Source organism: Lynx rufus, unplaced genomic scaffold, assembly GCF_022079265.1.
Source record: "Lynx rufus isolate CCGP_SWC_20201006 ecotype Redwood Valley unplaced genomic scaffold, mLynRuf1.p SCAF_12, whole genome shotgun sequence".
NCBI lineage: Eukaryota > Metazoa > Chordata > Mammalia > Carnivora > Felidae > Lynx > Lynx rufus.
Window position 1 is genome coordinate 57,604,998 of NW_025814826.1, and position 23,155 is coordinate 57,628,152.

General features: G+C 44.9%; 1 protein-coding gene across 1 annotated transcript in view; it reads right to left on the bottom strand.

The window, feature by feature from the left end:
* Positions 1-23,155, bottom strand: part of ASAP1 (ArfGAP with SH3 domain, ankyrin repeat and PH domain 1) — a 313,489-nt gene that overhangs the window by 92,719 nt on the left and 197,615 nt on the right. The window contains exons 5-8 of the mRNA XM_047074194.1: positions 8,678-8,752; positions 8,157-8,206; positions 2,648-2,777; positions 1,319-1,404 (exon numbers count right to left, since the gene is read on the bottom strand). Of these exons, the coding sequence (XP_046930150.1) occupies positions 1,319-1,404; positions 2,648-2,777; positions 8,157-8,206; positions 8,678-8,752 (341 nt within the window). The remainder of the gene's footprint in view (positions 1-1,318; positions 1,405-2,647; positions 2,778-8,156; positions 8,207-8,677; positions 8,753-23,155) is intronic.

Genomic DNA, 23,155 nt, shown 5'->3' on the forward strand with positions numbered 1-23,155 from the left:
CATTTAATTCTCACATCTACGAACCTCAGTCCCACCTGACAGATGAGGATACTGAGGTGGGTCTGAACTCATCTTCCTGTCTGACTCACGCCTTGTGTGTGTCCCACAGTATTAACGCTGACTTCCCCACATGTCTCAGTTGAATGCAAAGATGTTCTTAGAACATTAAAAAGTGGGGGGCACCTGGGTGGCTCAGTAGGTTAAGTGTCTGACTTTGGTGCCAATCATAATCACACAGTTTGTGAGTTCGAGCCCCGCATCAGGCTCTGTGTTGACATCTCGGAGCCTGGAGCCTGCTTCCGATTCTGTGTCTCCCTTTCTCTCTGCCCCTCCCCTGCTCATGCTCTGTCTCCCTCTCTCGCAAGAATAAATAAATATTAAAAAAAAAATTAAAAAATGGGCATGTTTTCACATAAAACTCTATGAGAAAACCATGAAAGCTAATCCAGGAAGTCAACAAGAAGTAAATAAGCAAATGAAATGCCAGAGAATCTCAAAGAGAATAAAAATGCAATGTTCATAAACAAAAATGGTGCTGGTGTAGAACAATGGATCGTTCTCAAAGCATACCTCTAATTACACAGGAATTCAAGGAGGCTAAGTATTCTTTTTTAAAAAAGCTTTTTTAAAAAAATGTTTATTTATATTTGAGAGAGAGCGAGAGCGAGAGCGAGAGAGAGAGAGAGAGCGCGCGCGCATGCACGCATCAGTGGGGGAGGGGCAGAGAGAGAGGGAGACACAGAATCTGAAGCAGCCTCCAGGCTCTGAGCTGTCAGCACAGAGCCTGATGCGGGGCTCGAACTCATGGACTGTGAGATCATGACCTGGGCCGAAGTTGGATGCTTAACTGACCGAGCCACCCGGGTGCCCCATAGAGGCAAAGTATTCTTAATGTCCAAGGTATTTAATCTCGTCTAATTCAGATGATGAAAAAAAAATCCAAGTAGGTGTATGTGGTACAAATGAGCCAGTAATAGGTAAGATGCCAAGTACGGGAGGAGTGGGAGAGGGTCACCAAGAAAGCCTCTGCAATGACAGGGATGTATGGATCTGTGGCCAGAGCAGGGCCAATGTTAGGATTTGTTAAGTAAGACAGCATTTTTGAGTAACCAAACAGTTGCACTGATAGGAGTTACTGATTTACAGAAAACAACGAAGATGGAAAGATCATACGAGTTCCTACTATGTGGCTGTGGAAGGTTATATGGGTACATACAGCGACCAAATGAAAAGCAGAAAGAGAGGAACATAAGAAAGGCAAAGAAGTATAGGGGGTCCTTCCTGGGGCTAACAATCACGACTGCCGTGTTCCACTTACTTGCACTGAGCGTGGTAATACTTTATGAGATTCTGCAGCAGGTCCACACCCTTTTTGGTCTTGATTTCATTAACTTTAATGAGGTACTGTGGAAATAAAACAGAATTGTATGTTGACTGTTACAGACAGGGTTTCCCAGTCCTGGGTCTGGGGAGCAGAATACCGATCGTGAATCTGCACAAGCTACTGAACCTTGGCTGCCTTCAGACAGGGGGAGTTTCATTTGGGGAATGACGATCAGGCACAGTCACAAGTGTACAAACGACCTGATTAGAGTGTTAATGGTTTACAAACACTCCAGATTAGTTTACTATACAAGCAGAAATCAAACACAGCAAAACATTCTAGAATGTTTGATTATATCCCCCTGGTGCAGTGGATCTCAAACTTAGAGTTCACATGATCGAAACCTGAAAGACAGGTCGTTCTTGGCAGAAAATCAGTAAAATTGCACTCTCTTTATGGAATATGCGGTGAGGTACTGAAACTTTTAGGAAGAGTTTCTGGTACTCAAGAATGAAAGAATAAGAAAAATTAACGTTACAATAACCTGTTATTAATCAAGCAGTTAATGAACACTACTAGCTCTGATTTTTACCAGTATCCAAGACTTTCTGTTGATATTGTTTGCTTTTTTTTACTTGTTTTATTATAAAGAAGTGCTTACGAGCAGACAGGTTCAAGAAGAAGCTAAAAGGTTGAAGAGGAGGAAGAAAAGTATTTTTTTAAAAAAAGAAACACTTAAAATTGAGAAAATTCTATCCGTTTTAGTATTTTTGGAAAACTAATAAAGGAACTGTTACACGTTAGCGTCAGAATGGCAGGACGCCAGGTCAAGTTGGACCAGCGCTCGCTGGGAACCCAGTTTGAGAACCACTGCTCAAAGCTTAAGGGAACATGCTTTCATTACATTTCTTTCATGAACTCAGACTTTCTTCATGACTACTTTATTTCAGCTTTCATTCCAACTGGACACATGGTTAAAAAAGACGCATGCTCTTAACCTGGATCAGTAAGACTTCATGTTCACCAGTGTTACTCCTCACCAGATGTTCTTTTCCACACTCACTCACAAGCAACATTAAAGTTCTCACCAAAGAATCCTGTTTTGGCATAAACAGCCCCACAGGACCAAGGCTCAAAATATGAGACAACAGTGAAATGGCGGATCCCAAAAGGCTTGGAGAAAAACGGAGATGAGAACCCTTAAGAGACAGTCCCCTCCTCTAATAACCAAACAGCCTGCATTTAAGCAGAAAAACTGCTGAGTAGCAGGAAAGATCACAGTTAACCAAACGCCAGGCAAATGCTTGCAAAAGCTGTTCTTACTTCGCACATTTGGAGCTGGAAGAGGCGTCTCTCCTTCTCCATTTCTTCTGCGATCTCGGCTCCCGTGATCTCCGTGCGGATCATTCCATGCTGCTTTGCGTGCTCTCTCTTCTCCTTCTCAATTTTTGTACTGTAATTAAAGATGCCATCAGTTAAAAACAAAAACAAACATTCCTGTCTTTCCTTTTTGTCTTCCCTTTAACAAGAGTCACTGATTGTTTCTTACTAAAGGTTAAGCAGCAGGAACTCTTAAGTCGGTAACGTTGATGGAAAGTAACATTCAAAGAGAACACACATCGTATAAATTTTCACCTAGGAAACCTTGCCTTTTAAGTCTGATCTTACACATGGATGAATTCTTATACATTCTCTCACATTTTGGTCTGCATGAAAAAATTCTGACAGTTGATTTTTTTCTTGGGTAAAGTACTTTACTCATCGATGAAAAAGTATCAGAAAGTTGGAGACCTCAGGTGTATCCTGATTGCCAACAGATTAAGAGTCTGAGAATTGTTTCAGGACAATCAAAGCGCATAGTGGGCATGCACAAAAAGTAGTCAAAGGTAATTTCCAATATTCTTCTAAACCTGGGCCATTTCCATATCCCCATAACACACTTTAATCATTCCATCATCTGGCAGTGGCCTGTACAAAATAAGGATGGGAGAGATCCTAATCTACAATTTGGAATCCCTCTCTGGCCTTTGTTGCTTCCAGATTGCCATCATATACATCACTAGACACGGGGCTCAGGGAGCTGAATGGTACCAGAAGACACAGTTCTGGATACTGACATTTAGAAGGCTCCTGAAAAAAAAAGCTGTCTTGACATCCTAACACCTAAAACCCAAGGAGGCAGCTCACTGCATTCTTGACAAGCCCTGTTGATGTACAGGAGCCTTCTATCAACTTTTGGGTGCTTTACTCTGAAATATGAATGGGTGGTGAAAGATGATAAGGTAACTGAGGAAAGGCTCCAAAATGAAAGCAGGGGTTCAAAATAACAAGTCAGGGAGTGGGTAGGCGGTGGTGAGAGAACCAGGGGCAGTAAGAGAGAAACTACTTTATAAAATATAATCAAATCCTCAGAAAGGTAAAATAGTGTATCTATGAAACAAGAAGAAGAAACTATACAAAGGCCACCAAAAACTCCCAATGAACTGAGAAAAAGGGCTTTGGAAATTTAAAATATGATAGCCAAATTAAAAAAGTCAACTGAGGGGTGCCTGGATGGCTCAGTTGGCTAAGTGTCGGACTTGGGCTCAGGTCATGATCTCATAGTTTGTGAGTTCGAGCCCCGCATCTGCGGTCAGTGCAAGGCCCACTTTGGGTCAGAGCCTGCTTTGGATCCTCTGTCTCTCTCTCTTTCTGCCCCATCACCTGCTCTCTCTCTCTCTCTCTCTCTCTCGAAAATAAATAAAACATTAAAAAAAAAAAGATGACTGTGGGATGCCTGGGTGGCATCCGACTTCAGCTCAGGTCATGATCTCACGGTCCATGAGTTCAAGCCCCACGTCGGGCTCCGTGCTGACAGCTCAGAGCCTGGAGCCTGCCTCGGATTCTGTGTCTCCCCCTCTCTCTGCCCCTCCCCCACTCATGCTCTTTAAAAACTTGAAAAAAAAGGTTTAAAAAAGTCGACTGAAACAGTGAGAATAAAAGGTTGAAAATAATCTAAAACAGAACATAGACAAATAGAACAGAAAAGAGAGAAAAATTATAAGAACAACCTAGAGAATCCAACATTATATGGCGAAGCCTTTTAGGAGAATAAACAGAAAAGAAACCAGATGGGAGGAATGATAAGGAACATTTTAGGAACTACAGAGCTAAAAACTGCAAAGAGAAGGTCAATGAAGAAACTTCGTAGAACATTAAAAAAAAAAAAAAAAGACTTTCACATCTTCTAACTGGAAATAAATGAACCCCTTCCCCAAACCCCACACAAAGAAATGGGAGCAAATATGATTATAAAATGAGAGGATTTATATTCAGCCCAACTCTCATTCTGTGTGATGCAGAATGAAGATATTTCTGGACATGGAAAAATCTGAAAATTTTCCCTCCTTGAGAGCCGTTCCCTGGAAACGAGTGGAAGTGGTGTGCCAGCCAAATATGGGCCCATGCCAGGAAGGAGGAAGGAGGAAGGAGGAGAGCTACCATGAAGGGGCAGCCCAGGACGACAGCTGTGCTGCTGAGCGAAAGGGCTCTGGAGGGAATCTCCAGGACAGAACAGACGGGACTGCCAGAGAACCTAACGCTAACAGATCAATAAACGTTGTTACAACATACATAGTGTATGTTCTAAACAGAAACACTATTACTTTGTTTTAAACAGAAACATTCGAAGGTGTTGGACATCAGTTCTAACAGATAACAAAAGATCACAAACGTTTCCAGCAGTAGGAGGCAAATGAAATGAGGCAATTATTTCACTAAGGGAAAGCAGAAAATGGAACGATGAGAATGGAAAGTCCATTATAACACCATTTGATGGGCACTGAATATTTACAGTCACAGAAGTTGTTCACACTGACAACTGGTTTATCCATAAACTGTTGTATTAACCACACTGGATGAACAGGGATGGGGGTGGGAAAGCCACGGGGGGTGGTTGTGCGAGGGAGCTGAGCCCTCATCTGCTGTGGCTGCACAGCAGGTGCACCAGGAGGAAACAGCAAGAGAACACAGAGGAACAGAGACAAACGAGCCAGGGAACAGGAGAGGGACTCAGAGGACAGGAGGGGTGGGGCTGAGGATCGCTGTGTCTTTCCACGAAAGCACGTCCGTTGCCTACATAAGATCCCCTCCTCCCATTCCTCGTTAGGAAAAGAATCCTCATTATCAGGTGCAGCACAGACTTGGGAAGACAGCACGGACATTCTTACAGTGCTGTGACACAGAAATGCTGTGAACGGTGCCTGGTCTGCCCTAGACGCTCTACTTGGATAGACTCTTGTCGAAGCCATTATTATTGGAGTTTCTATTCTATGCAGAGTCCGTCTTAACCGTTGCAAGCACTATTTAATGCTTTCTTTTATGTATGGGTGTTATTTTGACCAAGTATTATTTGATGGTTTAAAAAACTTGCTAGAAACAACTGACTGGCTAACTGTATGTCTGTCAACAGGCAATTACTTCAACATATTATGTTATCTTGTCTTCACAGAAGCCTTGAGAAGTGGTTAACGCTTCTATGGTTTTACAGGTGAGGATCATCAAAGTTGAGTATCTTGGCTCAAAGTCACAAAGCCGGTAAGTGGCACCACTGAGATTCTCCCATGGTCTCTGACTCCCCAGTGTGTGGTCTAAACTATTATGCCTCACTGCCTCCGGGGTTCTAAATGGAAGACCACAGCCCAGCCTCCTGGTTATCAAAGCTAATAAATTAACTTCTTTTTTTTTTGTGTATGTTGTTTTGTTTTCTGTAATTCATAATCAAATGAGCCCTATCACATCAAATAATGAAACATTTGGGTTTTTTTTTTCTTCTTATACCACTATACATGGTGAGGAAGAAGCATATCTTAGGAAAATCATTTGTTGATAGAGGTTTATTTATTTTTTAATTTTTATTAATTTATTTCTTAATGTTTATTTATTTTTGAGAGGGAGAGAGAGACAGAGTGTGAGTCAGGGGAGGGGCAGCGAGAGAAGGAGACACAGAATCCGAAGCAGGCTCCAGGCTCCGAGCTGTCAGCCCAGAGCCCGACGCGGGGCTCGAACTCGCAAACTGCGAGATCACGACCTGAGCTGAAGTCGGACGCTCAACCGACTGAGCCACCCAGGTGCCTCGACAGAGGTTTATTAAAAAAGAAAAATAAAACAACAATCTTTTGGTGAAATCCTAAAATCAGGACCCACTTAAATGATGAATCCTGACACACATTTCCAGATCTGGATAATTCTTTCATTCCTGCAGCAACTATTCCCTGTGCACGAGCTATGTGCCCAAGGTTCTGCTAGGGGTAGGCAGTGGGAGATTAACACCAAACTCGAGGACGATATCGTCACTGCACTCACCGGGGTCAGATGCCAGAGGACAATACAGACTAGTGAGCAACCAGACAAGTCCGAATACAGTTGAGCAAAGCGCCAGGAAGGGCACCTAGATCGTCCTAGAATGGCTTCTGCTCCAGGACATTCATAATACTGACCACCAGGTCTTGTGCCAACTGTATTTTTATAAAATACCAAAAATACAGTTCCACTACCCAACACTGGTAGGATTTCAGCTGACAAAGCACATACTGTACCTTGTTTTATTTCCATGTCCTACAAAAGAGATCTATTCCACAAGTGTAGAGCAAAGGTGTTTTGTTTTGTTTTTTCTCCCTTCTGTGGACTCCGGCCCCTTTTGTATGTACTTAGTTCTATTCCAAGCCCGGGGCGTGAAGCTGCCTCTGGGCAGGGCAGCACTTAGCTCACAAGAGTGAGCACTGATGATCTTTTTTCATACAGAAAGACAGGACGGCCTATACTGTTCACTCCATCACTGACCATTTTAAGAGCCCTTCTGTTCTCAGCTGCATTTATAACCATCAACGCGTAGAAGTATTCCTAAGGCAGCAAGTCTCCAACAGTGCGTTTATTACATAAGCATTTGTAGAAGTACTCTGGCAAAAAACAAATTTAACCCCGAATTTGTTTTTCTTTTGTTGGTGTTTTCATTCTGCTGTTACTGCTGTCTCCAGAAATGCTTTTATTCTCTCATGGTGACAGCTATCCAAGTTTACAGCCAACCTTTTTTATTAAGTGCTTTTAAATATACTTCTCCTCCCACCACACCTCCCGGTAATACAAATGTCTTCGAGTAGCAATAACGAGGGAAGGTGGTCTGACTCGTACGGCAGGAAGGTGAGCCAGGCCCACACCATGCATTTCGTGTGCGGTATTTCCACAGTCCCTGCAACAACCTGCCAGGCGGGCCTGCCGTGCCCGTGACGTGTTGCTCCGGCTCAGGGGCCACACAGACCCTGGGGAAGGCAGCGTGGCACCGCCCAGCTCCATGACCTCCTGTAATCCCTTCAGTCTCTCCAGGCTTCAGTTCCCCAATCCACAACCAGACGGTGAGGTCACGGTGTGGGGGTCACGCAGGTAGAACACGGCACACAGGCCCCGGCGGGCAGAAGGAGGTCACAAACGCTAGCTATGAATTTTTATCGTTTCCTAATTGCTACGCAGGAATGTAAACAGCCTACAGTTATATGCTAGCTGTAATTAAAGAAAAGTTGCAACGGTCAGATGGACAACTTGATAGTCAGCGTCAGCAGCCACGGGCTCACAAATTTTTGGGAGTTAACAGCGCACCTCCCTCCTCCTATGACGAGGAGGAGGAGGAGTCATAAACACCTCCGGTCAGGTCAGCACACCCGGGCTCTTAGCCTCTACAAGGAGGTACTCAACGAGTTCTTGTCCAAAAGAGATCAGGTAAGAGCTCTGTCCTTCTTCTAGTTAACTTTTTCTTAAGAAATGAACAACTATAAAAAACAAACAAAAAAAAATGACTTACAACTTTGTCTCATAGTCTTTCCAAGCTTTGTCAAACGGCTTCTTGAGATCCTTAGGAAAGAGAAAACGAACTTGAGACTGGATTCACTTTTGCTCAAAGGCAAGTAAACAGTGCGGAAATAGCATGGTAGCGAAAATGCTTTCCTTTAAAGGACGCGTGAAACCGGACACGCTCTCGCGCACGTCACAGCGTGTGTCGTAGACGAGGAGCCTGAGCGAGCGGGAAGGGCGGCCTTCGCTGCGATGCCCGCGGTGTGGCTGGTGGCGCGGCCAAGGCTCAGCACAGACTCCCCGCAGCCCCGTGGGCTCTCACCGATAATCCGGAAAGGGCCTCATCTTATTCCTCAGTCAATAACACTGTGTGAAGCGGCACATCTTTTCCAATGATCATTTTCCAAGTAGTTTTTATGCTAGAAATGTTCAGAGTGCCCTTCAAATGCAAGTAACGCTATGATCTTTAAAGAGGGGGGGAAAAATCAATCCTTTCCAGTTAAAGTGAAAATCAAATTTCTGAACACTTACTCCTTTGACTCCCTTCAGGTCTCCTTTCAACAAGGAGTCCAAGGTGAAGATCACATTGTGGCTCAGACCCTGGAGCTGGAAAGTAAAGCAAACACGGAAGATGGTTAAAAAAGGGAGTGCGTGCAGAATAACAAAATCAGCTACTGTGGACTGGACACTTTGCACACACCAGACTCTGCGTAAGGGCTTTCACGCACCATCTTGCTGACCCTGTGCACCGCCCCAAGGTTAGGCGGCAAGACCAGCCCCCCCACCCCCCACAGCAGGTGGGAGCCACACAACTGGCTTCTATTACTCCTTTTCGTACGCTTCTTCGGCATTTGTCACTATCTGAAATGACCCGGTGTGTTTATACGTGCACTCTGTCCCCCACCAGAATGTAAGCTCAGTGAGGGCAGGGACCACGACTGTCCCACTCACTGTGTCCTCTCTGTGCCCAAATCCATTAGAAACACAAGATACAAGTGCGGGTTTCTCACTGTTCTGAGGCAGTGGCCTGAGTCTCCTTGATTTTAAGTTGGAACAAAAAGGGGTCTACAGAGGAGAGGGAGACGGAGCTGGCACCCAGCTGGAGACAGCGGGGCAGGGAAACCAAGGGAGGGACAGGCAAGCAGGGAAAGAGTGTGCCGAACAAGGACCGGGAACAGTGAATGACACGGACCCGTAGCACTGGGGGGAAACCAGGTCTAGTCGTGTGGAACCAACACTACAGGGACCTGCCGAACCAGGTCATAGCCGGCGAGGTCGGTGGGCTCCCTCACTCAGGAAATAATTTTACTCCCGTGCAACAGTGTTCTCATTTGTCACTGCAGCCAGCCAGTCACCCTTCCATCAATCACTTACCATGTCCTTGTTCTGTGACACCCACCACGCTAGCGGCTGGCCAGGTGAAGGTGAATAAAACACTGTTCCTGCCTCGAGCGAGCTCACACCCCAGGGACAGAGGTGGTCGCCGTATGCAAACCCACTCTGGCACATCGCGGTATTACAAGTGCCGTACAGAGGCGGAGGGAGAGAGCGGAGCTAGAAGGACCCACATGGACACCTGCGGGCTTGGTGCGGGACCCTGGGCGCCCCCTAGATAACTGGGGGACGCTACAACCTGCCGCAGACAGCTGCAGTGAAGGGGTTAATACACCTCACAGTGCTAGCTTGCTCCCACACACTCAGCAAGTGCTGAATACATATCTGTTTTCAAAATCCAAAGGGACGTTAGAGAAGAAATAAGAGTAAGGCAATGTGGGGCGCCTGGGTGGCTCAGTCGGTTGAGCATCCGACTTCAGCTCTGGTCATGATCTCACAGCTTGTGAGTTCCAGCCCCTGCGTCGGGCTCTGTGCTGACAGCTCAGAGCCTGGAGCCTGCTTCACATTCTGTGTCTCCCTCTCTTTCTGCCCCTCTGACACTCACGCTCTGTCTCTCTCTCTCTCAAAAATGAATAAACATTAAAAAAAATTTTTTTTTGAAGAATAAGGCCACACGGAACAGACGGACACCTTCTGCCAACTCCTGCCTACTGCTCTCATCCTGGGCTCCCTGTGGCTCACCATTCCACCTCTGCCTCCCGGCTTCCAGTTTCCATGCAAGAGAAGTTGTCCAGGGCACATCACCAGAGGGCTTGGATCAAAAACAACCAACTCTCTCTTCTTTCAAAGACAAAGAGATTCCGAATACCGAGACAATTCTATCTGTGCAATCTCCCTACCCCCTGCTCCCCCACCCACAGAGAGATAGCCTGGCTGGCAGATGCCAACAGTGAGAGAGCCACGGATTCGGAGTCTGTGTTCTGTAAGGTCAAGGGCATTGGTTCCTGGGGAGTGGGGTGAAAAACATCTTAGCTATTACAATGGCTGTGGCTTTCCAAAGGGCCAGAGTTTATAAACTTGATATAGAGTATATCTGTGGCATTAACACTTCGAAGTTTAGTTTAAACTTTCTAACTTCCTCCCTCCTTCCCTCCCTTCCTTGCTTTCTCTTTCTCTCTTTCTTTCTAAGTGTTTATTTAGCTACTTGTAGGGGAGGGACAGACAGAGAGGGAGAGAGAATCCCTAGTAGGCTCTGCACTGTCAATGCGGAGCCCAATGCAGGGCTCGAACCCACAAACTGTGAGATCATGACCTGAGCCAAAATTGTGAGCCACCCAGGTGCCCCCCCCCCCCCGGCCAAATATCTTTAAAAAGACTCCTTGGGATGGGGTGGTGCAGTTTTCAGGTAATAATAACGTTGAAAAACACCGGCTGTGGGTATGAGATGGGGAAAATAAAGATGAACAGGACTCACTCTCAGCCACAGATGAAGCTCCTTCCTGAAACATAAGCCTCCTGCATCCTGCTCTCCTGCGGGCCTCGGAGGTTTGTGTGGATGGTGGTAAGTGAGGCAGGGGCCAACCAGCCCTCCACTCGCCAGGCCAGTGCCTACCTCTCCTCGATTCGTAGAAATCCTTAATCTTCTTCAAAACATTCACCATCCCTCACCATGCACGTATCTGTTTCCTCATTTGTTTGCTGTACCCTCAGTTTGAATGCAAACTCTCTAAGGGTAGGGTCTGCATGTTCACGGCCCTATTTCCACAATTTAGAACACCGCCTGGCACAGAGTAGGTGCTCAATAAATATTTGTAGAATACAGGAAATAGAGAATCATGTGAGCACAAGGTTCCTCTCTACAGGATTTATTCTGACGGGAAGCTTAGGACTTGTCAATTAGGGATGAGATAAATAAACTACGGAAGTTCTAAACCGTAGCCATAAAACTGAGAAAGTTCTTTATGTGTAACTCTGGAAACGGCTCCAAGATAAATTGTTACATGACAAAAGCAAAGTATAAAACAGCATTCACAGCATACAAAGTTCTGTATAAAAAGAACAGGGGCGCCTGGCTGGCTCGGTTGGGGAGCACACAACTCTGGACCTGGGGTTGTAACTTCTAGCCCCAGATGGGATGTAGAGATTGCTTAAATACATAAAACTTTAAAATATTCTAAACAAACAATGAAATGACAGTGATTATAAACCATTTTTAACTTCGTCCTAGAATCAGGCTTTTCACCAATGCCTCAAATCCTTTGTGAAATGAAGCAGGAAAAAAAAATTGTTATGCCATTTTGGTCTGAGGGCTACATTACAAAATAAGAATGAAAAAATTATGAAACTGTGGTTAGTACTGAATGTGGGGGTTGCGCGGAAGGAAAAGTCCCTCAAAAGCCATGTACTGACCACACAATAGACACACACTGTAACCTTTCAGTGCCGTCGTTGGGGTTGGGGGGGGTGGGGGTGGGGCTGCAGTGGCACTGATGGAAAACCCCAAGAATTAAGAATTTCTTTGTGGTTATCCACACACATACTCTTGGGGGCTGATAAGAAACCGAGAAGGCCAAACATTGTGTATTTGTGAATTCAGAATCTTCCCAGGATGAGCCTAGCAAAAGGCCCCAGGAAAAAAATCTTTCCCCACCTTACTTCCCAGGAAAAAGTCGGTTAATTTGCAAGAACTGGCAAAGGCAATGGTTTTAAGGAAAGAGCGAATAGCAACTCTGTCATTATGAAGATGCAGAGAGATGTCAAAGAGAAAACAGACTACTCTCGAGAAAAGGAAACTTTTGAGAAATATTTATCAAGAGGCCAAAATTTCCTTTGCTGCAGATCTCAATGAAGAGAAGGCCTATTTTCTCCGACACTGGAAGGTACTGTGACAGCGATGGATTACATGACCTCACAGTTGTAGGGTTCTGTGACTTTCCTGCTTTTTTACTTTCCAGTTCTTTCAGGAATCCTTCTCACAGCCTAAGCAAAGCTTGCAAACGAATACAAAAGCACCTCCAGGGCAACCACGAGGAGGCCAACGTAAAAAAAACGAGTAGAAAGACTTCCTGTATCACCTTCATTATCCTCAGTGGATTTTTTGAAAGCCTTTCAAATCTATTATTTCCCATTAATTTTACTAAAATTCTATTGATTCCATTTCCATTTACTCAACTTCCAACCTATTTCCTTTCCTTTAAGGATAAAGTTGAATTAACGTAAGTTCTTTACACAAGCCAAGATAACAGGACGATGAAGGATATGTTTTTAAGAGCACCTCTTTTTCCATTTTATTAAGCAAACACATTAGAAAGCATTTCAGGAGTGGTGTTTGGGTGCGGTAAATGTGTCTGCTTTCCAAACAAACTGCTTCCTCACAAAGTGGAAATTTCCTCTGCGAGTATATACGTATATCAAGCCCAACGAGAAACCTGGAATAAAGACAGGAGGAGGCTGACGTCTATCCTTTCATTATGCAAAAGTGATTTGTTTAAGCAAACAGACTGTAATTAATATTGGTTTTGATCACAATAACCACCTATTCCTTACAACTAGCTCAGACGCTACCAGACATGAGACAAACAGCTCCCGTTAGAGAGGACTTTGGGACGGCTTTCCTCTTTGTATCCGCTCTGATTTTTCTCTAACCCCCTTTAGAGTTTTACCACAGAACGACATGATCTCATTCTTTATGATTCATCACCTGTCTTTCTTCTCTAGAAGGTATGCCTCTTAATTAAGGGGGAAGCATCTCATCTGTTTTGTCCACTAACCGACCAGGTCCCAAAGCTGGAGCCAGCAGGCAGCGGCGGTGGCCACGCTGCACTGTGGTTTCTGGCTCGCCTGGGGGCCTGCGACCCGGGGGGCTGTGCCACCCTGCTGGAGCACAGGTGTGGGGGACAGTGACTCAGCAGCGACGCAGTGGGAGCGCAGCACGGCTCTACACGTGGTGCCCTGCCCCCACGGCCCCCACATGCACACGGCACCGTATCAATGAACGGGGACATAATTTGCTTGCTTTGTCATCCTGCGTTAATCCTGACGTTCCTACCTTACGGCCCACCTGTTCTCTCTCCTTCCCCTCTACAGACAGAAAGTAAGGCTAATGCAAATCTGCTGATTTGCTCAACACATTGGAAAATCCAATTAAAATAATGAGCCAGCTCCCAGCAGTTAAGTCTTCGATTCCCTGGAATAAATTAGATATTCAGTTTAGTGTGTTAACTCCTTCATGGCGTACTTATGCACCTCCATGGCGGTGCCCGGTTGTGGTCAGGCAGTTTCCAGGGTGTTAAGATACACTGGAAAGAGTTCTCAGCAGGAGCTGAGAAGGCCAGAATGTGGCCACTCATTACTATTGGCCTGGGGACGTTGGGCAAACCGTTAACCTGACTCGGTTTTCTGATTTTAAAATGGGTGTCCTGGCACCTTCCTCCACTAGCCAAGGCTGGTGCGACAGGATCAGGGAGAACGGATGCCAGCGGAGCTCCCACTGGGGAGCAGGCCACAGGGCTGGCTGCTCCCGAGAGCCCTCAAGGTGGTATTAACGTGTTCAAACACACTCAGCCAAGTGGACGGGCCAAACCACAAGCCAGGGCTAACTCCCAAGTCAGTGAACTATTTACAGCATTATCGTCTTGTAGGTTATCATAATGTGCTTTTTTAAAAAGTTATTTATTGAGAGAGAGAGAGAGAGAGAGAGAGAGAGAGAAAGAGAGACTGGGAGGGAGAGAGCGAGAGAGACAGACAGACAGACAGACAGATCCCAGGGCCATGAGATCATGACCTGAACTGAAATCAAGAGTCAGACACCCAACCGACTGAGCCACCCAGGCGCCCCCGATTATCGGAATGTTTCAAAGATTATAATATACTGCATACACATACAGACTATTATTATCAGCCATTACCGACCTACTAAACTAAGCTTTATTGTATTCGGTTGCATATGCTTCAAGGGGAAACAATACTGCTTTGAGGGCACTTACAATTCCCACGCAGATGAGACTTAATGTTCCCACCTCACCCACTGCTCAGGCATTTGTAACAGCTTACACTTCACAGCTGCTGGAGTGCCCAGCACTCACACGATCAACAGGCGGCACACACTTAGCCAAGCGTGTGCTTGGACAAGTCATTCAACCTTTCAGAGATTTAGAGATTTAGTCATTCAACCTCTTAGAGATTCAGTCTCCTTCCTTATAGTGGCAATGATAAGGCTGCCTCCATACGATGCTGAGGGTGTTGCCGTGTAGACGCCGGGTGCTATGTGTGCAAAACGCTGCACAACACAGACTCTTAATAAAACGTAACTAGGTTTACTGTCTCACACTTGAACAGCTCAGCCGCAGTGGTGGAAAAAATACAACGATGGCATTTTAGATACTGGAATAGGTCTTTTGAGGCTGGGACGGAGGTTGGCAGGACTCCCGAACGTCCTTCATGTTGCACCACATTCCCTCCAAGCTTCTTGTTTCCCTGCCTCATCCCGCAAGGGAGTCTCTACAAACTGTAAGGTAATGCATCCCATTATACACCATGCTCTAATCCAGGCAAATCAGCCTGAATTAGAGTTATTAAAATGACAGATGGTACTGTGTTTAACGTATGTTACCTGAAGTTATTGCTCACAACAACTCAGTAAGATGTATCTTAGCCTCACCCAATTGAGGAAACAGGCTCAGAGAGGTCAAGTAACTTGCCTAAGGTCAAACAGTGACTAAGCGGATGGTCAGAGTCTTAATTAAGGTTTTTACTGACTCCAAAGGCCATCCTCATTTCCTGAGTCCTGTTGTTCCAGTGATCTTTTAAAATGATTGTCAGGTCATATCACTCTCCTACGTGAAACCCATCAATGGCTTCCCATGGACTGGATTCAAATCCAACCTCACAATTTAAGTCTGGCCCTGGCAACCAGTCTGAAGCCCCTCTACCCTTTCCCCGCCCATCAACCATGCCGGCCCTTCTGGTTCTTGATTCATCAAGCTCTCAAGCATATACATGCTTTACCATCAGTCTGGAACAGTCTTCCGTTGGCTCCTGGCAAAGAGCCTCCTAGTCTAGGCTCCATGCCTCCTCCTCAGTGAGGTGTTGAGCACATTTCTACATAGGTCTCTCCTCTCTGATCTCCCCTGAGTCTTAACTAGGCAGAATAGGCTCACTTTCAGAGAACAATGCATTTGACAACCATCTGACGGTTTCTTTAGTGTCTAGAGCAAAGCTTCTTGAAGGCAGGAGCTATGGCTGTTTCACCCACCACTGTGTTACATCCAACCCCTAGCAGAGTGTAGATTCCTTAAATAAAACGCGTGTTGACTGAGTAAATGGCTAAACAAATGAATTCCTCTCCATACCAGAAAAGTTATTCTGAGACTCAGAAGTATTACAGAATGTGAACGAGTTTTGGTCTTCCCGGAGCACTCTGCACTTCCAGATTAGAAGTCGGGGAGGTGACGGCGGATTCAGGAGAGGGACGGGAGATGAGAACTGCTCCCACTATGTGGTTGGGGGTGAAGGACCAAAGGTACCTTCCATCCAGCAGCTGCCTGGCTTTGACAACTGGAGAAGAAGAGTGTTCTAGACCTGAACCTGCTTCCACCTGGCTGTGTGGGTACAGGCCGGTCACTTCTCATTTCTGCCACTGATAAAACGAGGTCTACAAGGTCTCTAATATACCTTCCAGGGACAGTACTCTCAGAGCCTAGGATGAGATACTGAGATACGACTAAACACACCAGAAAGAAATCCAGACGACCCGGGTGAGAAAAGCCAGAGGGAAATGCTCATGCTGTCTCCTGGGCAGGATGTGGCCCTGTCCCCACCCCCAAGAGGGTCTAGGCTCCTGATCCCATCTCAACCATGGTAGTTCTGTTTTAAAAGGCTGTATGCTTCCAAGTAAGCAAAGATCCGAGGCTACAGTCTTCCTTTCCAAAACAGGAAAACATTTTCAAAATGTATAAACAAGTGAAAAATCAGGTTATAAAACAGCACTATAGTATGAAACGAATGTGGTTAAAAAATTATGACAATAAATACACATATAAGAAAAGATTTATAAATAGGAATGAGATTAGAAGATACAGATAGACAGGGGCACCTGGGTGGCTCAGTCAGTTGAGTGACGGACTTCAGCTCAGGTCATGATCTCACGGTTTGTGAGTTTGAGCCCTGCGTCAGGCTCTGTGCTAACAGCTCGGAGCCTGGAGTCTGCTTCGGGTTTCGTGTCTCCCTCTCTCTCTGCCCCTCCCATGCTCATGCTGTCTCTCAATAATAAATAAATGTTAAAGAAAGAAAATTAAAAAAAAAAGAAGATACAGATAGATAGATCTCAACCCGTAAACAGTGAATTGTAAGGTTATCAGTGACTTTTATTTCAGGGTTTTTCCCCCTGTATTTCCTAAGTTTTCAGCAATGAACTGGTATTTTTTATTCAGAATAGTATTAAAAAGAAATATGACACAGAAACACAAGAGGGCGATATAATCAACCAGCAATTTATTTCTCACTCAACTTGTTATTTGACGTATTAATACAACATAGAAACCAGATGGCAGGTATAGAAGTAAAAATAATGAGGGAGTGAATCTGGCAGGAAAAATGACAGCTTCTTTGTAACATTAGGGAATTCTATACCTCTGTCCAGAGTGACCGCCCTTCCTAGTGGTCTCCCAAGTGTGGTCTTGGGAACAATAGTGTTTGCATCACCCAGAACTTGTTAGAAATCCAGTCTCAACCCTAATTAACCAGACACTCTGCGGGTGGGGCCCAATGGCCCAGGCTGAAACCAGCTCTCTAGGCGTGATGGGTTGGGTGCAAGGTCCAGTTGGGGCATGAACTGCTTTACACTAACAGCAGCTGTCCAAAGTCAAAGGGGAAGGAGAACCCAAGTTCCTTTAGAGAAGGAACACCTGCAGTCAACACATGGAAATCGCCAAGGCACAGTTACCACGAAAACAGAACAGAGGTGGGTCTCAGCCATAATTACCAGGAGAAAAAGCACAGGAATGACTGCTCTGGGTGGCTTGGGGAAGACCTAAGGAAAAGGGGAACCAAATCAAGCCATGACGTTACAGGCCTCAGGAACCGACAAGACTGAATTTGGCAGAAAATACAGTTCCACTGGAAGTTTCACAGAGAAAAATGGGTAGGCGTAGGAGTATCTGGGAATAGGAGAATTCCTTAATGTAAAATAATGCAATTATGTTTTGTCTAATTCCATTTAAGTAAATGAGGGGTTAGATTTAACATCATCTCCTACATCAAGGATGAAAATGAAAGCACTCTTTTTTTCTTTGTACGATCTGCAGCATCTGACTTCATCTGAGGATAATTATAACAAAAGGGGGAGCGGCTACGACTTGTAAGCCCAAGATAAACGGGGAAGCAAAAGGAAGAAAGGCCTGGGCAGCTGGGCCTTGGTTTGAAGAGACATCTCGGCCCTAACGATTTCTCTACTGTGCTTGAAACGATTAATCGGCTGGTTCACGATCAACTTTCAGACCCGTAATTTCATTTCCACGCACGTCATCTACAATTTGCTGTGTTTAAACTAGAACAAAAGCCTACGGTAGGTGACATCAAATTACATTTTCCTTGCCTTCACTGAACATCTTTATCACACACTGTATGTTTGACAACAACACGCTTTTAAGCACTTTCCTGACAAATTAAAAAATTTAACAAAATAAGTGAGCACAAGCACTCGGGGCCCACCACGTACGACACCAGGAGGACACAGGGATTTCTTACTGTAGACACTGTGTTCATTTAACTGGTAGAAAAGCAGAGAAGCAGTGCCCTCTTCGCCTGGACTCCCCACTCTGTCTGCTTGGTCCACATCTTGTGCTTTAATTAAGACTCACTTTGCTCCACCCTCTCTGAAAATGTTAGAATTCAAATAATTTACCTCAATGGTGGCTGTAATATTCACCACCGGTTGCTATAGTTCCAGGCCACCCTTGCAGAAAAAAGAAATCTTGGATATTATGCCTGTGATGCCAAATGATGCCAAAAAAAGTTTTCTCTACTTGCAGGCAGCAAAAAGCAGGAAGTCTAAAAAATCTGGAACCATCCCCACGTCCATCCTTCCTTATAAAATGAAGTGCTTGGGGCACATGGGTGGCTCAGTCGGTTGAGCATCCGACTTCGGCTCAGGTCATGATCTCACAGTCCGTGAGTTGGAGCCCCACACTGGGCTCTGTGCTGATGGCTCAGAGCCTGGAGCCTGCTTCTGATTCTGTGTCTCCCTCTCTCTCTGCCCCTTCCCTGCTCATGCTCTGTCTCTCTCTGTCTCAAAAATAAATAAAAACATTAAGATAAATAAATAAATAAATAAATAAATAAATAAAATAAAATGAAGTACTTTAGTGTAAACTATTAAAAGAGTCTGTATAAGCAGTCTGTTGAATGGAAGTAATCGTCAAGCTCAGCACAGAGCCTGGAACAGAATGGACATTTGGTAAATACTAGCTAAGTCAGGACCACAATTTAGAAAATCTTGGGGCGGTGGGGGGGGGGGGGGAACAAAAACCTGAAGTACAAACTTTCACCTGACTCTCTAAATACCAAATGTATCAACCAAAGCTTAATGCTGTTTAATGCTTCTATTTAAGGAAACATGCATCTGCAAGCCTAAGAGAATAGTTTTATAAATATCTATTAATTATTTATGGCCTAGTTCAAGGGTGTCTCTTCTGGGAAGCCTCTTTTGATGTCCTTGCTTTCTGGGTGAATAAATGAGGGAGTGAATGAATAAATGATTCTGCCTCTAGTGACCCAGCTTGAGACACGAGGGAACAGAAACGTGAACTCAGTTTTACCTGGCTTCAAAGTCATGCACTCTGCCAGCTCTCTGAACTGTCAATTGCTTGACACGGCTAGACAACCAGTCAATCAAAGGGCCTGTTCATATTTGGTGGAAGATGTAAGCGGCTAGTTCAAGACCGGATCAGCAAGGGGTTTCTTCATGTTAAACCTAATGGCACCAAAAGGCACCAAAGGGTATAATCTTAAAGAAGCAAGGTATAAAGAAGCCACCAGCTTAAATAATCAGAAATTACACACTGAAATGCAAATAAGAAATAAATTCTAGAAGAACAGATATAAAGTGGAATAAAATTAAAACAAATAAACAACAACACATGAAATGGATCACCTGATCCAGAAAACATCTCGATCAGTACGTCTCAAGGTGGTTCCATGGGAAGTCAAAGTTTCTTATACAAGAATGTTTGTGATCAAGGAAGTTTCAAAAAACACTGAACTGGTCAGGTCTCTAATAACAGGATGTCTCCAAGTCTTTAATATACAAATGTACACTGTAAATCCCCAAGGGCAATTATGTAGTGCTTTTCAATCCAGAACTCTTGTCAAAGAAGGCGGCATGGGGGGGCGCCTGGGTGACTCAGTGGGTTAACCGTCTGACTCTTGATTTCGGCTCAGGTCATGATCTCACAGATTGTGAGATCGAGCCCCACATCAGGCTCCACGCTGTCAGTGCTTGGGATTCTCTCTCTCTCTCTCTCTCTCTCTCTCTCTCTCTCTGCCCCTTCCCTGCTCACACGCACACATTCTCTCTCCCTCTCTCATTAAATAAATAAATAAGCAAACAAACAAACTTAAATAAAAAAAGAGGGCAGCATGGGATTAGTATTTCAGGGAAAACTTGTAGGAAAAGGCATCTCAGGCCCTGATACTCATGTTCCCAGACAAGAGGGAGTTAGATGCACTGGGCCCGGCACGGCCCCTGCACACGGTTGCACAGAGTGTACAGAGCTCAAAGCATCAACCTGGCTTATTCAAGTGGTGCCTGAAACCCAGCCACACTCCCGTCACAAATCCGTGTTCCCTGGTGCTGGCTGACATCGGCCCAGAGGAAGGTGCCCTAGCTGGGCTGTGGTACCTGCCCAAAAGTCTGGGTGTGGAGCGGGTTGCCTCATTGGGAGGCTACAGGAAGCGGAGGTGAGGAGAGACTCGGGGGCGACATTCTGCCAGAGGAACCGAAACCCAGTTCAACCGAGAACACTTAATGTGAGGCAGGGAGAGGAATGGCAGAGTCCAGGTAAGATAAGAGGTCAGGCCGGACACGGAGAACGGGAAATCGAGGAAGAGGGGGAGAGGTCAGAGGCGTGAGTGTGAAGCTGACTTTGGCAGAATTCTCTGAACAAAGGAAAACATCCGCATTTGCTTTTCACAACAGGCTCCAGATTTGGGCTTGGAAAAGGAGCTCTGGAGGCTTCTGGGACCGAGATCATGCAGACCCAAGGCTAGCTACCTCCCGACAGTGTGCGTCTTACCCTTGTACCGTCTCTGCCACTCTTGTGCTTGTTGTCCTTTAAATCAACCTTTTTACTTAAATGAATTAAAAGTATGCTTTACTTTATATCCATAAAAGGATTCTGACACCTTGAGAGGCAGTCCAGTGTTCTTCAAAGCATGGGGGTCTGGAGGAGACCACCCAGGTTTGAATGATATCTACCCCAGCACTCTGTGTCTCAGTTTCCCCAACCGTTCAGTAAGGATAATAATGGCTACTACCGGGTAGGGTTGATGTCAAGAGTAACGAGGCAGAAATGGCATCACTCACCAAATACTCTATTTGCTCCCTTCTATTTCCTGTCCCCTGCCAGTGGGGCTAAGAACACAGTTTAAGGTGGGGAACCAACACACCAGGGGAAGCAGTGACGAGCCTGCACGTGGTGCTCTCTCCTCTCCCCCGCCGTAGCAAACCCTGCAGTGATGGGCCCTTGGTCTCTGAATGACTTAGCGTGTGGAGCAGACCCCCCTGGTAGACATGGGATGTGAGGAGGAAGGAACCCCTCCCTCTGTTAAGCCACGGAGATCTGGGGGTGAATTTACGACTGCTGCACATTCTAGCCCCTTCTGGCTAGTATAACACGTGAGTGCTTATAACGGTGTCTGGGATATAGTCAGCTCTTTGGATACACTACTGTTACCAGTATTATTTATATAAATAAAATTTAACCATAAGAATAATGAAAACTCCCATCTGAAGACCCCGAGGGTGAGACCAGCTCTAGCTTTGTTTAAGAGAGATACTGATAAGCAAATATTAGGGGCCCAGAGCATTCCAGGGTGAAATCTGAAGCCTTCCCCTCCATGCCCAGTCTTCTCTTACTGCTAATGAAACTTTCTCCTCCAACAAGTGACTGTTTTCCTTCTCCTTCCTCCATGCTGCTTGCTTTTCCTTCCTTCCTCTCTCACAGAACCACGACTCTCACACATAAGCCTCTGCTAGCACCGAGAAGCTGTTTTGTGAGTCTGTTTCAAGTGGAGTAACACTGGACAGCCACAAACAAAGCCACAAACACACACATTTAAAACATTTTGAAAAGTGTTATTCACTGCATGCAAAATTCTCAAGATGAAAATTCAATCCTATTTAAAATGCATTATTTGAGGGGCATGTGGGTGGCTCAGTCGCTTAAGTACCCACTCTTGATTTTGGCTCAGGTGGTGATAATCGTGGTTGTGAGACCGAGTCCTGAGTTGGGCTCCATGATGAATGTGGAGTCTGCTTGGGATTCCCTCCCTCCTCCCTCTCTCTCTCTCTCCCCCCCCCCCCCCCGCCACTCTCATCCGTGCACTCTCTCTCAAAATAAATAGACATTAAAAATGCATTATTTGAGGGGCGCCTGGGTGGCTCAGTCGGTTGAGCGGCCGACTTCGGCTCAGGTCATGATCTCACGGTCCATGAGTTCGAGCCCTGCATCAGGCTCTGTGCTAACAGCTCAGAGCCTGGATGGAGCCTGTTTCAGATTCTGTGTCTCCCTCTCTCTCTGCCCCTCCCCCATTCATGCTCTGTCTCTCTGTCTCAAAGATAAATAAATGTTAAAAAAAAATATTTAAAAAAAAATGCATTATTTGAACTTCCTATTTACACTCTTTTTAATGTTAATCCTTAAAAGAAAAAAAAAGCCAAAAGAAAAATAAATCATTTTTAAATTCAGGCTGGGGATACCACAGGACTTCCGTATATTGGATGTATTTAAGACAAGGTACACCTGCACTGATGAATGTAAAATTCAATTTTTATATAGGGAATCTATGGTTTATACAATGAACATTATACAATGAACCATACAACTATGGTTTATACTATGTAGCTTGTTAAAGTGATTTTTCCGATTTTATCTATATAGTCCCAGACAGCCAACAGGCTTCAAATAAGGTTTGCAAAGCATATGTATAATAACAAGGTTTGTTTTGTTTTGTTTTGTTTTTTAAAGTCATTGGGCAACAAAACCTGATCTAACGTGAATTCAGGTGGTTGTAAGCTCTGACCTGAACCTTGGTGGCACCCTTCAGAGTCTTTTCTTACTTCATGTAAACATTCACAGGTTCCACTGCAGAAAACAGACTGATTGCATTTAATTATGAGGACCTGCCTGAAAAGTCATGGGGTGCTGGTGGGAGGGATGTTATCTAATATGTGGCATATGCACCCTACCACCACTCTGGAATCTGTAAAATTCTGAATTTTATCAGTTTCTCGTGTACAAATCTATAAAATTGTTTCAAAGGGCATGGTATATTATTGGCATTAACAGGCGTTAGAATGGTAGAATTACCTTTATTTTATTTTGTCCCCTATTTCTCACATTTTTATAGTAAACACGTACAACTTTTACAATGGAAGAGAAAAAGGAAATCTCCTTC